Source organism: Nipponia nippon, unplaced genomic scaffold, assembly GCF_047370975.1.
Source record: "Nipponia nippon isolate SJK-2023a ecotype South Korea unplaced genomic scaffold, ASM4737097v1 scaffold_4, whole genome shotgun sequence".
Taxonomy (NCBI): Eukaryota; Metazoa; Chordata; class Aves; order Pelecaniformes; family Threskiornithidae; genus Nipponia; species Nipponia nippon.
The window spans coordinates 109892271-109909515 of NW_028262358.1; the positions used below are offsets into that span (position 1 = coordinate 109892271).

A 17245-nucleotide genomic window follows, 5' to 3' on the forward strand; every position below is an offset into this window, starting at 1 on the left:
CAAGTTCCCGTCTTACTATGATGGTGTGGTTTTAAAAAAAAAGAAAAAAACAGTCAAAGTCAACTGTTAAGAGGAACAGTAGATTGTGTTGTTTAATTAGTGGTATATTGCTGTATTTGGCACTTTAAAAATTGGGGACTGCAAAAAAAGGTCCATGAAAATGATTCAGAACCTGGAGAACATCCTTTGTACTGAGATCCTTAAGAGCTGAGCACATTTGCTTGAAAGGATTTAGAGGAAGCATGAAAACAGCAAAAAACGCTGGTAAAGGAGAGAAAAAAGATCAAGTACCAAATATAGCACAGAAAGGCATAATCAGAAACTAATAATTGGAAGTTGAAATAAGATGATTTGAATGAGAAGTTATCATTTAATTAGATACAATTTATACATTTAATATTTTTAACAGTGGGTAAATCAAAATGATTCAGTGACTTTAAATGCACTGAACATACAACTGAATTAAAGGCAGAAAGTGATGTTTAAAAGAATGTCATTTGTATTGCAAAGTTTTACAATGATACGATAGTTATATGAGACCATAATTATATTATCATGCTTCCCTCCCTACCCTTAAGGTCTTTGCCTTTCACAAGTTTGATGAAGAAGGGGAAATAATTTTAAATTGCGTGAACTACCATAAAACTCTTGTTTTCTAACTTCTGAATATTTAAGTTTTAAAAAAAATCAGACGTTAACATTTTTGCATGCATTAAGATACACAGATCAAAATAGTGACAGACCAGAGATGAAAACTATGCAGAGAAAACATTAAATAGTCAGCATTACCCTTTAAATCTTTGTAGGCAAATTGTTTTATTTAAACCACCCGAATTACAGTTGTGCTTAAACTTCTGCCTTGTTTTTTCCTGGGTTTGGTCTTCTCCCTGCCCTGAAGTCAGCTGACTACCGCTCCTCCCTTGTGATACATGCTTAGGCACTATGGTAGGGCAATCTGCCAGCTTTTAAAGGATTTACAACACCAAAAATATACTCCTCCTTGCTACCTGACACACTTAGAAGAAAAACACAATAATTACCTTCTCTCACAGGGACATTTTGTTTCAAAAATAACATTTTTATCAACCTTCTACTCAAGTCTATGCAACACATTAAATCCTTTGCCATTGTGAATAGTCTCACAATAGTCCATATGCTGTATATTATTTATCTATGTAATAAAATTGTTGGCTTGTGGAAAAAGTTTCAAGATGCTAGACTTTGAGATTCTGGGAATTAATGCCTTTCAAATGAGGTTATACCTAGCCGTGCTGGCAAGACTAAACTTGTCATCAGTTTGTGGCATTACTGTGTGGCTTTAACAGATGCATCATTTCCTCGTAGCATGCAGAGGACCTAGGATTTTTTTCATACTTGGACCTTGTTAATGTATGCTGCTGCTGTAATTAAAAGAACATGGACTGCGTACTGTATCTTCCAGTCAAGTTTTCAAGCACTTCACTGATACAACGTAGTCTTACAAGTGTTTTGATCATCTGTCTGTTAAATGAAAGGTTTGGAAGAACAGGAGAAGAAACTGTTCTGAAGTGCTCTTCCAAATTTGGGTTTTTGCAGTAAGTGTTAAAAACCTGAATCATCAGCACATTGTATTCATAACAGGGCATTTATGCTGTTTCATGTATTTTTAGAACGTAAAAACAACTCTTAACCTGAGGGAGAAGAGCATTCTTTTGTATGGAGACAGTAATTTCAAGCTAGGAAAGATGTCATTATTTTTTAAACAGTTGCAGTGCTTTGACTTGGTACAGCCAAGTCAGTGAAAACTTTTTTTTTGTTTGTTTGTTAAAAACCATTTTGATGGACATTGCTTGTCTCTTGCAGTGTAAGGATGCGGTTCCAGCATCAGTTTAAGCTGATCTGAGTTTCTGTTGCTGTGCTCCTGCATAAACATTCCTGCTCTTTCTCTTGCCCTCGGTACTAGCATTCATCTGGTTTATGGTATATTAGTTGAAAGAAGTAGATCTGCAGAAAATTAATTTTGCAAAAGAAAGTTTCACTGCATTCTTTTAGCACAGGCTGATTTGTTCACCGCAGTCAGTCCCTTTCAGCCTTGTGCTGGCAATAATGTTCCTGCAGTCAGCTGAGTCTGGAAATCTGTCTGGTTGAAATCAAACCCTGGAAAACAACAGACTAGTTCTCGATCTAATCCTCTGCCTGAGAAGTCACACAAGTGCTTTTGTCAGCAGGGAGGAGTGTGTGGCAGAGGACTGAAGGGAGGGTGGGATTTCCCATTTCAGAGGCAGCAAGCTGTTAGGGTGGTTTGGCTGCAATCACCACTACACCACACCCGAAGGAAGGTCTTGATTGTTTGTCCTCTTCCAGCTGCTGCTGTGCTGGCTCAGGAGGTTGCTGCTCTCAGTGTCTTGGTACCAGCTCCTCAGATCTGACAGCTGAATGTGTGATTGCGCCTTAACACGTGTCAGCCAAAGCTTATCATCAGCTGAGGCAGTAATGGGTCACTCTTGCTGAAAGAGGAAGGTCTTGCTTCCCTTTCTTCTCTCCTCCTGCCTGTGTGATGCATCCCCTTCTCTCTGCCGACCCTTGCGCTCGTTGGAGCCATCTGTGAGCCTCCTCAATGCATTAGATGATGGGAAACAAACTCTTCTTTCTTGCCATAGGGTAATGGGTCGTCTTCTGCTGTTGTGAGTTACATTTGTGGAAGAGGATGATGAGCAACAGGAGCACACAGCCAGACCAGGAGGAGGGAATTACGACTACTTATGTTGAGCTTTTAGGTTGGCTCAATCCATTTTGTGAAACCATCCCTCAAGTTTAAGTTCTTCAGTGTAGTGCAGCTGACCTTGACTAAAATGAGCTGAGGAGCTGTCGTGCAAGCTGCTCAGCAGATCGGGCAGGATGGCAAGGACAAGCAACTGGTGCTGGGTTTGGATGATAACCTCACCGAGTATGTGGACCAGTGCACGTCCCCCCTTGGGGTGGGGAAATGCTATTTACGCTCGTTGAGGAAAGCTACTGAAATTTCGTTAGCAAAATGTACATCACACAACTTGATTAGAAGGGATTGTGCAGCGACTTTTACCTCTTCGTTTAAGAGACTAATACGCAGAGCTTCAGAATAAAAAGTAGTGAGCAATGTGATTTTTCAGATTGCTGTTATTTTTCAGAAATCATTATAAATGGTGGGTTAATTCTAACTGAGAAAGAGTTTTGATTAAGAAGTGTACTTTTCATTTTAATCCTGGTTTGAATTAAATTTTTTAATTAAACTGAAAATTCAGTTACTGTTTTTAAAAAAAATTAGGCTGTAACTGTAAAACTTTGCAGTGACTAGCCTTTAAATAGAATTTTAGTCAACTTCAATAGGTATGCACTACATAACATGCAACAAATGGTGATTAGGGCACTGGACTGGGAGAGGGAAGGTGAGCTTGTGAATTGCCGTAGGCTCAGGAGGGAGGTGAATCCTCCTCAACAGTGGCTCCTCTCTCTGTGAAGACGTTGTTCTGCCTTATTTTTGGTCTCCCCCCCCCCCCCCCGACGCATTTTGAATGAAAGTAGCAGATTGCTGTGCTTTATGAGGAATTTGGTATTTCAGCTTGTGGGAGTGGATGCAGCTAGCGACCGCAGTGTTTAGGCACTGCCCCGCATTGGGAGCAGATGCGGAGCCCAGCCTTACAACTGCTGTAGGAACCTTGGAGGGACTTGTGGAGTTCGTAGACCAAGAAGTTACTAACCTACGTAGCAAGATCAGAGAGATACAGTGCAGGTAGCTGGCAGGAAGGAAAATTGTTTTCAAATCTCTAATATTCTTTAAAGAACGTGGTCTTCTCTGTTTGAAATGTTAACTTATTACAGTTTAACAAAATCGTTTTGGAGGAGACAGGAAGGCAGTTCTAGCTTAGTGCTGTGGGAGACCCCTAATACGCTTTAACCTGAACTGAGGGTAATGTCTGTTCCCTTGTGAAGATCGATGCTTGTTCAGTGCTTGCTTTGCCTGGTGTGAATGTCAGCGAAGATGTTAGATGAGAGCAGGGGTTTGGTGTGGTGGTGCCTGTTTATTGGTAGCTGTTGTTGAGTCCCATCTTTATATATACATATATATGAAAAAGTCAAGAAAAATTCCAAATAATACTGTCAACCACTTACCAAAGCCAATTTTTAACAAAAAATGCATTCTTAGGTGCAAATAAAAAATAAATTATTTTGTATTTATTAGTATACAAAATAATTTCAATTCATATGCGAATAATACTTTTTTAAAAAATCAGAATACAGATTGTAATTAATGGGGTTTCAGTTCTGTGTATCTGCTCATCATTCTGTGACTTTCCTCCCTACCACATTAAATGACTCAAACTCCTCCAGCAGAAAGTGTGTGTTTTAAAAGTAAAATTTACTTAAAGCTGTAGAGTTTTGAAAAAAAAAAAAAAAAAAATTCCATACCATTCAAAGGAGGCTTAAAGCAGTTTCAGAAATGCAGTAGCTGAAGAATGTGAAGAATAAACTCCATATGAAGTGTGTTGATTGTAAGCTTACTGCCATAACATTATTATTTGTCAATCATATCTGAGCTTGAACTTAAAGATCTGTTAAATGATTGAACTGGTTTTTGTCGTATGGAGCATTTAGGGATGTGTAACTTCAGATAGAATTGCTTAGGCAGTATAATACTGATGTTATTTCAAATCAGAAGTTGATTTGTATATTAATTTTAGAATAAACATATGCATTTGTCATACTAAATACTATTTTGATTTGGTCTTCATTTTTTCTTATGCAGGTTTGTCGTTGAAGGTCATATTCCATATTTGAATGTTTTTCAGCATTTTCCAGAGAAGATGAAATTATACGGACTTGATCTTAAGATCTTTTGTGTAGAGGTAATTTTTTTCTTAAAGGGAAATATTAAAAAACCCCCGACCAAAACCTAGTTATCTTGTGGTATTTTAATTTTTTTGGTCACTGTACTAATAAATTGATTAAATCTATTCTTATGTTGTAGAGTTCATGTTTTGAATTATTAGAGCCTGTGCAGAAACCAGTGCCCTCTGAGACTGGGAGTGCTTTAATCTTTAACCAGTCTTATTAAGCTGATTACCTAAGTTAAAACAAAATCAAGACGTACTTGTGAAGAAAAAGGTATTCAGAACTGCTTTTAGAACACTCGGAAATAGGATTTGGCTTCATGTCTGAGGGCAATATATTATCCTTTTTGGTGCTTATTTAAAATATCTCTTGAAATTGTTTGTAATTCCATATTCTTTTCATAAAATACGGTTTAGATGCTATCTCTTGTTCTGTTTCTTGCTGTACTGCTTGAAATATATCAAACCTAGAATCTACATAAGGGGTTATGGCCCTTCTAGAAGCTGAATAGTGATGGACTGTCTTGAGTAAAATGTAAATTTCCCTTATTTAAGGTTATTATGTATTGTGGTAATGGTTGCCCACTGGTGTTTGTGTTGCAGAAAAAAAGTTTATTATGGATTTTTGAAGCGTGCAAATAAAAGCTTTTAAGAGCAGAAAACAGCACTTCTGCTAACAGGAAAAGTTAGGTTTTGGTCTGCTATAAGGTGTTTGTAGCCCAAGCCCTCAGTGACGATGTTGCGAGTAATGTTACCGTTCTCCAATATGTAGCTTGTATTCAGCAGGTTGTGGGTTGTTCAGAAGCTAATCTGTAGCTTTTTTTTTTTTTTTTTTTTTTTTTAATACCACTGCTATCCTGTCTGGATAAATAATAATCATGACCTCAGCTTTTAAAAATCAGGAGATAAATCTAATATAAAACCTTTTGATTTCTTTTTCTGTCTTTGATCTGTCGTTAATAGAAAAGATACATCAGGTTGAAATGTGGGTGTAAATTTTCTTTTTTTTTTTTTTTTTTTAAACTCTCTCAATTCTCAGTCTCTCTGTCTTTCTCTGCCTCTGTCCTTTGGAGGTGTTTTTGTCTCTCAAAAATGGTTACATAGAACTTGTATTCTGGCCTGACTAAATGAAATAAACCCTGCGCCCCCCCCAATCCTACAAATCACACAGATAAAATTTTCATATGAATTGTAGCTGTAAAACTTGTACCATTCATCAAAGTGGGAGATCTGGTTTGCAGAGAGGAGATGACAACTGCCCTTGGAGGCTCCTACTTCTTTCTTTTGTGATAGAGCTGTTTCTGGCATGCAGGATGATCTGATGCCAATCCTGAAGGTGATTTCATCAGTTCCTATTAGCTTGCTTTCTCCCAGACCTGTCGGTTTGGATTATTCTACTGTCCTTCCATAAGTACACTTCCACTCTGGATTGTAGCATGTCCTGATGTGGGAATGGGACTTTACAACTTGAGAGCCACAAGGTGGTCAATTTAATCTCATTCCACCTTTATATAAAAGAGGAAGTCTAGCCACTTTGTTCCTCTGTCTTAAACACTTATATAGCAAATATACACTTTTCTTTTTTCACAAACTGGGGAAAAAAACGCCAAATCTGATTTTTTTTGTCTTAATATTGCTTATGATGAGTCTGTATCTAGTGTGGTCTGCTATGTAGCTTACAGGAAATTGCTGATCTAAAAGCTGAATTTGTGTAACTTTTGACTTCCATCTTGTTTGTCTGTGATACTGACACCTGCACCCCTCACTTCCAAAGTATAAGTAGATATGCATACTAATCAAGTCATCTCCTAACTTTGTTTTCATTGAGATACGTAAGTAAAGTTCTGTAAGCTTACACAGTTTGTTTTCCAGCCACTCCAGTATTATTGCGGCTTCCTCTTTCTAGGAATATCTGCTCCCTACTTTACCTTCAATGTTCCTTAGTAATGCAGCCTCAGGTTTATTTAGTTTTCACATTTTTGATACGTCATTGAGCTCATAACTGCAAAAGCCTTACTAGGTGTTTCCTACATCTTATGTTTCAGAATTGATCTTGCTGCTCATTGCAGCACTGAGATTACCAATAGCTTACTGTATCTAGTTTTGACATCTGAGTTTTGAGAAATTCAAGAGATGAGTTTATTGTCCTGGAGCAGGAAGTTGGATTGTGTAATACTCCATCCTGAGAATATAGCCTGCATTCTTTTCTCCTTGGTGTTCCGTATGTAATATTCTATAGACAATTATCTTCAAAACCTTTATGGGATTATGACTGTTAATAATCAGGCAGGTAAGATGCTCTACTGCCATTATTTGTTGTGCTTCAAGTCTGGTGAATGTAAGCTGCAAACATGTTCAAAAATCTTGATAACTGACAGGACTATTCAATATGTCTCCTTTTTATTTTGAACAGATTTTTGTGCTTTAATTGTGTCCTGTGCTAATTCCCTGCAGCCCAAATTTGAATCAAGAAGTAGTTATGTTGTAATAGCTTGAAGGATTTGAAGTCATACTAAGTATCATTTTATCAGTTAAATACAGATGAAGCCTAACTTGATAAGGCTCATCTTATATAAAAACATTCTCAGTGGCTTACAGGTTTTTTTTCCAGTAACAATTTCCCAGATACCCAAAATATACTGAATTTGTACAAGGCTGAAGTTGTTATGGCTTTAAAAAATAAATACAACAACTATTAGAAGGTGAGTCACATCTACTTTCTATCTTTCTGTGTAGTGATGTGTGTATGTGTACATGCACAAGTTTGTTTTTTTATGCCTCATCATTTAGTAATAGTGTTTCGTACACAAGGAGTGTGACTAGTCTCTGGCTTTCCAGCTGATGAACTTCCGTGCTGTGTAATACAGCAATGGAGTCCATATCACTGACAATTTTTCCCTGTCCTGCGTACAGTTTAGCAATTAGAGGTGATTGCAGCATCTGTCATACAAGGAGAGGCTGAGCGCGCTAGGATTTTTGTCTGTGAGAAGAGAAGGCTGGGGAGGGATTTCAGTAATGTGTATAAACACCTGACGGGAAGGAGTGGGGATGGAGTCAGAATCTCTTCTTGGTGGTGCACAGTGCAAGGACAGGAGTCAACGGGCACAAACTGAAATACAGGAAATTCCATTTAAACATAAAACTCTTTTACTGTAAGCATGATTGAACGCTGGAGCAGGCTGCCCTGAACCACTGTGGAGTCCGCATCTTTGGAGACGCACAAAACCTGACTGGACACAATCCTGAGCAACTTGCTGTAGTTGACCCTGCTTTGAGCAGAGGCGTTGGACTCGATGATCTCCAGAGGTCCCTTCCAACCTCAAGTATGCTATGATTCAGATGGCATAGTATACCTTGTATTCTATTTCACATTTTCAGTGTAGGTGGCAGATAAGCCCTTCATATGTTAGTAATGGAACAGCTAGCAAGAAGGGCATAATTTTTCATTCTGCCGAAACTGAACTTTAAAATACCTGCCACAAAGCTTATCGTATCTGGACATCTCTGTCTAGAAGTCTGGGAGCTCTGGGCGTGACCGCCTCATAAATAAAGAGAAAAGGAGCCTCCACCTCTTCGCATCATCTTTATCATGATGCATAACTGTTAGACACGTGTCAGGTCCTAGCTGGAGATAAGTACTACCTCACAAGTATTTTATGAAGGATAAAAGTACTTTATAAAAAGATCTTGGTGTAAAATGAGTTTTTTATCTTCCATTGCTCCAAGTCTCTTCTCTAAGCCTTCACTTGATTGGTCATCCTATTTATCCCTTCCTCTATTAAAATCATGTGTATGTTAGAAGTTAGCCTTTGGTAAATGGGTTTTACCTAAATGCACGATCAGAGGGTTCACAGGGCAAACAGCAGCAGTCGCAGGATGCTCCTGCTTAGTTCTTAGTTCAGAAGTTCGAAGTTCCCAATACAAGAGAAGAAAAGCAAGTTTTCATCTTACTCTGCAAAATTTCATTTTTTCTAAAGCAAGTGTTCTTATTCCATTTGATTAAAGCATTTTTTTGTGCATCAAGAAAGAATAAGATACTTAAGTTTTGGTTTTTGTTCTATGCAGGAGGTCAATTTTTTTTCTTGCTATTTGCAATTTGTTTAACTACAGTAAATTCCAGCTGATCTTGAGACTTGTGCCAGTAGCCAACACGTCTTGGATGAGTACAGTCATCTTTTCTCTTTTAGGTGGAAGTCATCTTTGTTTCCTTTTTAATGCAGACGATATCTATTTCTTTAAAAGGCTGGTAGTGTAGGAGTTAAAATGAATTTGTAAATTAGTAGTAGTACGTATAAAGTTCTGTGGGTAATTTGCTTTCAGCTGTTTTATTTTTATTGATAGTATCTGTCCTCCAGTGGAGCTGCACACAAATTTCCTCTTCCTTGTCTGGTGAAGTAGGGATACATCCTTAAGATACACAACCTCTGTTTTGCTTTTAGGGATTTGTCTTTATCCTCATAGAAAATTGATTAAAGCATCTGTTTTCTCTTGAGCTAGCAACAACTTGTCCTTGCCATAGATCTGTTTTTCCTTACATTTTTGACTCAGGACTGTATACCTGATTATCTTTTATGTAATTATTTTGTTTGTGCTTTAATGTTGGTTCTGCTTTGCTGTCTCAAGTTTACCTTTAGCTTTCATTACTTGTTATAAAACTCATTACTTTTTGGCACATTTTACCATTAATGCATTGCAGACTGATTTTTTTTTTTTTTTTTTTTAATTTCAAAAAATAATTTTTGGTTTTGATTCTCACATTCTTAACACACACATGCAAACTTAAATGTACATGTATATATATATATATATATGTAAGCAAGTCACTCCCATGGCTGTTGGGCAATATGATTTACTGAAGTACTGAAGATAACAAACGTGTCACTTTGCAGTATGTGCTGTGTGGAACAGGATAGGTGTAGTCTCATAAATATCCTTTGGATCCTGTTCTGAAGCACTTTGGGAATGGTCATCTTTTTAGATGCACAAGTGTCTAGAATTGGCAAGGAGGCCAATGTGTGTCCTCAGTGAAGTTCCCTTCTTTCAATCTCTCATCCAACTTTAAAATAACTCCTTTTTTCCTAAACTTGTTAAGAATCTGGGTTTTATCTAAGGGATGGGGGGGCTAGGAGAAGGTTGAGCTTGGTGAGTGTTAGATGAATTCTGTTTAGAAATTGTCCACCAACCTGCCCTCAAAGACAAAAGGAACAAGTATTTACCTGATTATCCTTGCTACTACTTCTGCCCTGGAGTGGGGTCACGGAGTGATTTCTCTGTATGAGCCTTTCGTTCCTTTTTTCTTTTTTTTCTTCTTTATTAATCTTGGATGGAAGTAGCTGCACAATTCTAAGTCTGTCTGAAACCTTCTGTCTTCTGAGAGGGCCACTGAATGTTTCGGTGTTGACAGTGTGTTGTTGATATACTTTGCTGTCTAGGAACCTATATCTTGAAAATGCTTCCTTTTTTGTTTTATGATTTAATTCCATTCCTCTCTGTCTTCCTCTGTGTATTTTTTTTTATAATCCACTGAGCATTGCTGTCCATAACAAGAAGTGTACTTATTTAGACAGCTTTGACCTTGCAACGTGAGAAAAGTAATATCCAGGTTACTTTTTGGTTGTCTTAGTATACGTTATTATTTTTTGTTTCCTTTTACACATCCTACCTCCAATTCACCCATATTAACAGAAGCACTGTTTAGTTTGAATTCTGCTCTATATAATTCACCTATTTCCATCCCTAGATGTCTTGATTCTTAAATAACTCCTAGTGTTACTTTTCAGGTTTTTCCATGGTACAGTAATGTTTTCTAAACTCCCAGCTGAGAGGGTTGTTAGCATCTTCCTTACCTTTGCCTGTGCCAAATTCTTGAATGCATCCTGGTAAAGTGGCAGCAATATATTGGGCTTCTCAGAAATCAGTGTTGCGGGCAAGAGGACAAGAATCATGAAACTCAAAAGCGCGTGTCAGGATTTTCTCCCCTTTCTCCCAGCTAACTGAAAGGCTTCTTGTTTCTTTCTTCTCCCTGATACCTTTTTTTCTTTCAGGCTTATCTTTCTGCATAAAAACGATGTCTGGTTTTGTCTGTCAGATTAGGCCAGTAGTTCTGGGCAGCTCTCCATTGTATTCAGTTTAACAAGAATTTTAACTCGTGCTCCATTATGAACTGATGTTGGCTTTGATGGGAAGAGTTTGAAAAGAAATATTTGCTGCCCTAAGAAAAGGTCTAATTCATCCAGGGTCTTCCTTTAAGTAACCTGTGATAGGTGTTGAAGTAGGTACCATAATGTATTTGTAAAGTAGACTGGAAAACTTTAGCTCTTTTGAGAATGTGCCTCTTCGGTGTGGAGTGTTTTATTCTGTATGACGCTTTGGATTTATTTCATTTGAATTGGAGGAGTATATACCTTGCACACATGCGTGCACACACAAACCCTCCCTAGCTTGGATTATTAAATTTCTTTCCTCTTTTATTTGGGAATGAAAAGTATGAACATTGAGAGATGATCATTCTTCTCTGTGCTGTCTGGAAACTTTCCAATTCTTTGGTTTCTTCTCTTACTGTATCCTATAGCTTGTATTTTCTTTTTGTTCTTCTCTTCTGTTTCTTTCTTTCTTTTTTTTTTTTTAATGTTGCTTGGTTTTGTTCTTGGCAGCAGTTTTGTGTCCGTATTGCTCTGCCACTAATCCTTTTGCCACCCATCTTTCTATGTCAGCTTCAGTCAAATCTCACTTTTGCTAAGGTTTTGAGAGATCCAATTTCTGAAATGAATTTGCCAAGATTTTCCTCTGGTATCAAGGATGCTTTTGTTTTGCTGCTTTGTTCTGCACACTTTGCTTTCCAGCGGAGCAGTTCTTGAGTTTTGAGTACAATTGAGTTACGGTCTTCCAGTGAGACTTTGTGGTAATTTTTTTTATTTGTGTCCCCTTTAGCTATCCCATAGCAAAGGAAAAAGATTTTTCAGAGCAGCAACACCAGTAGATTGTGCTGTCTTCCTTGTGGGAGCTGGAGCTTCAGTCTCCTCTCCTGACCTTATGAAGGTTGCTTGACTGACAGGATATTTTTAGCTTCCATTTTTCCCATTGCCATTGTATTATTTTGTTCGGGATCCATGCCAAGCTAATCATTCTAGAGTTCCTGAATCTCCCCTTTTACATTTTTTTTAAATACTGCATATTAATGTGGAGAGTCCTTTGATGTTTAGAATTTCTTAAGATTATTTAAAAAACAACATTTGTGTTTCAGAGAGCTCCTCAGTTATTTCCTTGAAGCTTCTTGTGTGTAAATTATCTGTGCCTCTCCTTTGTAAAATACTCGGTTTTATCAGATACTGGTTTGCTTTTTTGCAGACATAATTTTTCTCTTCCTTACATACGATTTTAATGAGATGGAACCATATTCTTTTTCCAGTTACAGAACAATCTTGCTTTTTCTTCATATTTGTTTCTTGACTTACCCATTTACCTGTGGCATTGAAATTCAAGGGTTTGGTTTTTGTTTTGTTTTTTTTTTTTAAATAGTTTCCCTGCTGCTTACGGCTTAGTCGCCTTTACCTCTTGCTTCATTGCAGAATATCTATAGTGCTGTTTCTTGCCTTTTTTTTTTTTTATCCAAGAGATTGTCCCTGAGCACTATGCAGTCAAATCCCCCCTCTGCTTCAAAAGGAGGATATTTTATTTGTGGTTTTCCCTGTATCCCATTATCCCACAATAAAAAGAGGGATATGACAGACCTGTCTGGGAGTGTAGTGACCTACCAGGACTGTATTTGGAGAGGTCTAAAGCAAGTGCTTTCATATCTAGGAGCTACACATTTTTGTATCATTTACTATCCTACTTGAGAACAAGTTTTAATCTCTGGACTTGTATCCTTGTGCATTACTACCCAGTGCGGGACTTGTCTTCCAGGTTTAAAATGATGATGTAATGTTAATCATTTATGGTACAATGTGGTTAAATGTTGCTGAGTTTTACTATGGCAAGAAGGTTAAAGATATCGAACCTCAGACTTAGCCGCTCTTTCTGATTCTCTTTGTTACAGGCAGCATTGCAATTGGAGTACAGTTATTAATACTTGTGCTGTATAAACATTTTGTGCCTTGTGACCATCTAATGACTCAGTTGCTCGGTAAAAACTGGTTTGAATTAAATGGGGATGCACCACAAAAATGTATTTGAATCAATTCAGCATTGTTCAAGCATAGTAAAAGCCATTTTGTTTTGTAAATTTAGCTGACAAGTTTAAGTAGTTTAAGACGCCTCCTGATTTTGATTTCCCTGTGAATGTTGGGGGCAGAAGAACTGTAAGGTAGCCTGGAGGAAAACATAAAATTTTAGGGTTTCTCATGGATTAAGAAAAGAAGATTTCTCAATATTTTGACAATTACCTGCTGTATACAACCAAAATTAGGACTTGGTTGTAGTCTTCAGCTTTCGAGGCTAATGGCTCAATTTCAGAAGTAATTTGGCATTCAGTCCTCATTAATTTCTAATCGCCTCTGCCAGCTTGTTATAAAGTGAGGGGGTTCATGTAATTTATGCTGCTAGGATTGGTTGAATAATTTGGCTGTGTTCTAACCAGAAGCGGCATCAGTATTACAGGCTTCTTGAAAACTAGTTCTTTGAATATATAGTACTGAATAACATGTGAAAACTGTCTATCACTGCTGTATCTAAGTGTATTGCTTGGCTTATTCACATTGGAAACACCTGTTTGCATTTTCTTGTTAAATACTTTGAGCTGCTTCTGTTTTGTTTTGTTTCCTGCAGTCAGGAGCGTATCACAAATTGATAAAATATTTTACTGTGTTTGAAGTGCCTAAACTTAGACAGATAGGATCTTCTTTGGGAGGCTTTGAAAAGTAGCTACCTCTCTCACTTACCGAGAGCATTTTCACTAGATAATTTAAATGTAGATACTGAAGAAGCACAGACAGAGATTAGCAGAGGGACTGTTATTAAGAGTATTGATGCTTCTCTCTTCTTACCTATGCTCAGCTCTTTTCCTGGTGGGCTGGGCAGGCTCATAGAGTTCACATGCTACTTTCACTCACGGTGGTAATTCTTCTCACCTTGAACCAAGAACAAAGCCTAAATACTTTTTCATCATTCTTTCGAATACAGAAAAAATTAGTATCTTCTCACATAATAAAACAGATGAGTGGTGAGCTTTATGCACTGCTTTATACTGTGTGATGAGCATAGGAAAGAGTGAGGTCTGTACTCAAACCATGAGGTGCTCAGGGACGAGCATGATGTCTGTGAGAACGTTCTTACTTGGGGGTGGCTGTAGAGCACACTGCTCCTATCTGCCCTTCTGCGTACGTAGAGCCAGGAGCTAGGTATTCTGGGTAAAGTCTAGTGGTGGCATAAGCTTATATGAAGTAGTAATACTGACCACTGAAGATCCTTAGAAATCTCACGATGACCGTTTTTAGCGTTGCTAAAAATACGGGTATTTGTCCTGCTCTTCAGGCGAATGCCTTCTTCAGGTTTGCTGGTATCGTTCCTTGGTTAGTACCCTAAATTGGATGCAATGTGGCTGAGTGCTTTTATACAGCAAATGATATTTCATTCTTTGTGATTGTTTTATATAAAAGATGCTATTTATGGTACTGTAATTTCATCAACTTAAAAGCAGAAGGATTAGCATTTGCTTCATTACAGAGTTTGGGTATGTGAATAGAAGTTTATAAACTTGACAGTATTTCTTAAGTGCTTGCGTTTCTTTAGTTGTGGGTGTGGATTTAGTCTCCTAATTATAGTACTCTTCTAGGAGGGGCAGATGAAGTGAATCGCTGTTCTAGGGCTTTATGTTTTTTTGTCCCACTGTCTAAGGAGGAGTGAAATTCCTCTGTATACTTTTGTATTCTGAATATTGCATGAGGTCACTGTACTGAAATTCTTACTGTGGAAATGATTTAAACCATTTGGTGACTGCTTTGGTATTGCTAATTTGATAGGTGACAACAATGCATTCCCTAAATTGACATTACTATTTTGAATGCTGATGTATTAAATCATTTTCTAGTCTGAAGATGGTTTTTAAAATAAAATGGTCTGCTGACCATTTTTTATGAGTAAACCTTGTAGGAAAAAGTAAAATGCATATCATTGATGCAAAAAACAAAAAGTCCCAGTGTAAACAAAAGTATACCTACAAGTTGCTTAGTCTTCATCATTCTATTCAGTCTTGTTTTTTCACTCTTGTTCTCTTCTTTCTTGGCAAAATTCTTAATCCTATGTTATGAGCAGTTTGGAACAAGTCTTGAAAAAATGCCACCCTCTTGATCAGATTTATTGGGGAAAAAAAAACCCAAACCAAAAAAAAAGGCAAACCTGCCCTGTTCTGCATCTACTGAAATATGTAATCTCTGGGCTTCACAGTTATGGGAATACAGATGGAGCAAATACAGCTTGAAATTTCTCAAATTTTCTTCCTGTCCAACAGTTGACTTAAAAAAAAATATCTTGAGTCTATTTGGAGAAAACAACATTAAGTAAAGAAAAACTGAGTGGGAAGGAGACCTTAAAAGACAGATACAATGCAAGTTTTGGTTTTTTTTGTATGGCATCATTACAGTGGGTAAGCCTTACATGTTAGTTTTTGGTTTTCTTTAAAAAAAGATTATAAGTCATTGACCCACAAGCTGCTATTAAAAAACACAGATATACTTTTTTCCCACCAACGTCTGTTTTGTGTCCAAGCACACCCGTGAAGTACATGTCAATCAACATATTTGTCCATGCTATTATGTGTGTTAAATAGGAAGAGATTTTATTTTTTAAAGAATAAAATTCGTAGCATTCTCCGAAAGCTGGTGTTATCAATGCTATCATGTTCATGTACCAGCCTTAATTTAAACATCTGTGTGATATTAATTATACATGTTTCTGTAATCCCTTGATGATGATGCTGTGTTCGAACATGCTGTTGTTGTAGCCCAGCTACATTGGAATTATTTTCTAATAACTCCTGACTTCTAATAAAGAAATGGAGATCAATTTTGTGTTAATGTATAAATCTATCATGCACCCATATTTTAAATACTTCATGGATTCCTGGTTGGGTTTTTTTTCCTTTTCTTACCCTCCCTCTTCTCAAAGTTATAGAAGAACTAAGAGGTATAGAGAGTCACAACAAGGATCATCAAATGTAGGGACAATTTTCCTACAAGAAACAATTATCTACTTAGCTTTCAACCTAAAGAAGAGGTGACTGAGAGGAAGATGGGGTGATAGTTTGTAGAACGTGTTTAGGAGGCAACTGTTCAATGTCTCTTCCAGTACAAGGACTGGGAGGTGTCAGAAAAGGTTCAGAATCAAACGGGAGGAAATGCTGCTTCATACATTTTGTGGGTAACTGGTGAAACTCCTTGCGGTAGGATGTTCTGGATGTTAAAAGGGCCAGATAATGACTGGACAAATGCCACGAAAGAAAAGGTAAATGGAACTAAAAAATGCAGAGATCTCACTGCTGACTCAGCCACAAACGGTGTGAAGCTGGACAGATACTTGGTAAAATGTCATTGTGGCTTGCTTGGTTCCTGAATTCCTCCCTACGCATCTCTCTTGCTCGCTGCTGGATGCAAGGCTAAATAGATCTTTTTGGATTGATGTGGTACAGCTGCTTTTTTTTCTGTTCTGGGATTTCAGTTACGGTTTCACTTTGTGGTTTTTGTGTTCTGGGGAGACTTTTTTTTAAGATCGTAAAACTTCGTTTTTCATTAACTAGTTATCTCACAAAACCTCTTTTTTAAGTCATAGTTCAAGCCTTTAAGTTAGGTGAACTAAATACCATCCTTTAAAGTTTCAGATTTAGAGATCTGGGGATGTTTCTTATTCAACTTGAAAAACGCTGAGGAATGATTAAATCGTAAAGTATGCAAAATCATTGCTTAAAACGGATATCTCTAGCCTATGGCAAAGAATCCTAAGCAATGAAAACTACACAGTTTTCTTAAGCAAAAACTTTGCTTTTTGAAAAAAGATTTTGCATGCTTGTATTTTTCTAGTGATCCTTTGTTTTGGTGGAGGGACTAAAAGAATTGCTTGTTTAAAAATTCACAGTGTAAAATTTCTTACTCTTAAGTAGCAGTGATGATCCCAATGCCAGGAGATAGAAGGAACGCTTGCAAGAAGTCTGGCCTAGAAACGTGGCAAGAGGAGAATGTGAAAAGCCATGTAAGAGTAAATAAATTCTAGGTCATGGGGGAGCCATCCTGGAATGGCAGAGATGGCAGCTTAAGGGTTTTTGTACTTTATCTCTAATATTTCTAAACAAACTTCAGTTCTGTGCAATTTTTCTTGGCCCTAAAAGCACAGGTCTTGGATTTGTGCATAGATTAAGCTAATACTAACTTCTTTTCATGTCTTTGAATAGCAATTACGGTTTTAAAGTT

The 17245-nt window shown here is 37.4% G+C and overlaps 1 protein-coding gene across 3 annotated transcripts in view; it reads left to right on the top strand.

Moving 5' to 3' along the window:
- TAF1B (TATA-box binding protein associated factor, RNA polymerase I subunit B) overlaps window positions 1-17245 on the top strand; it is a 50303-nt gene that overhangs the window by 10223 nt on the left and 22835 nt on the right. For all 3 annotated transcript variants that reach the window (XM_087776317.1, XM_087776319.1, XM_087776318.1), the window contains exon 8: window positions 4763-4862. In XM_087776317.1, coding sequence (XP_087632443.1) covers window positions 4763-4862 — 100 coding nt within the window. The remainder of the gene's footprint in view (window positions 1-4762; window positions 4863-17245) is intronic.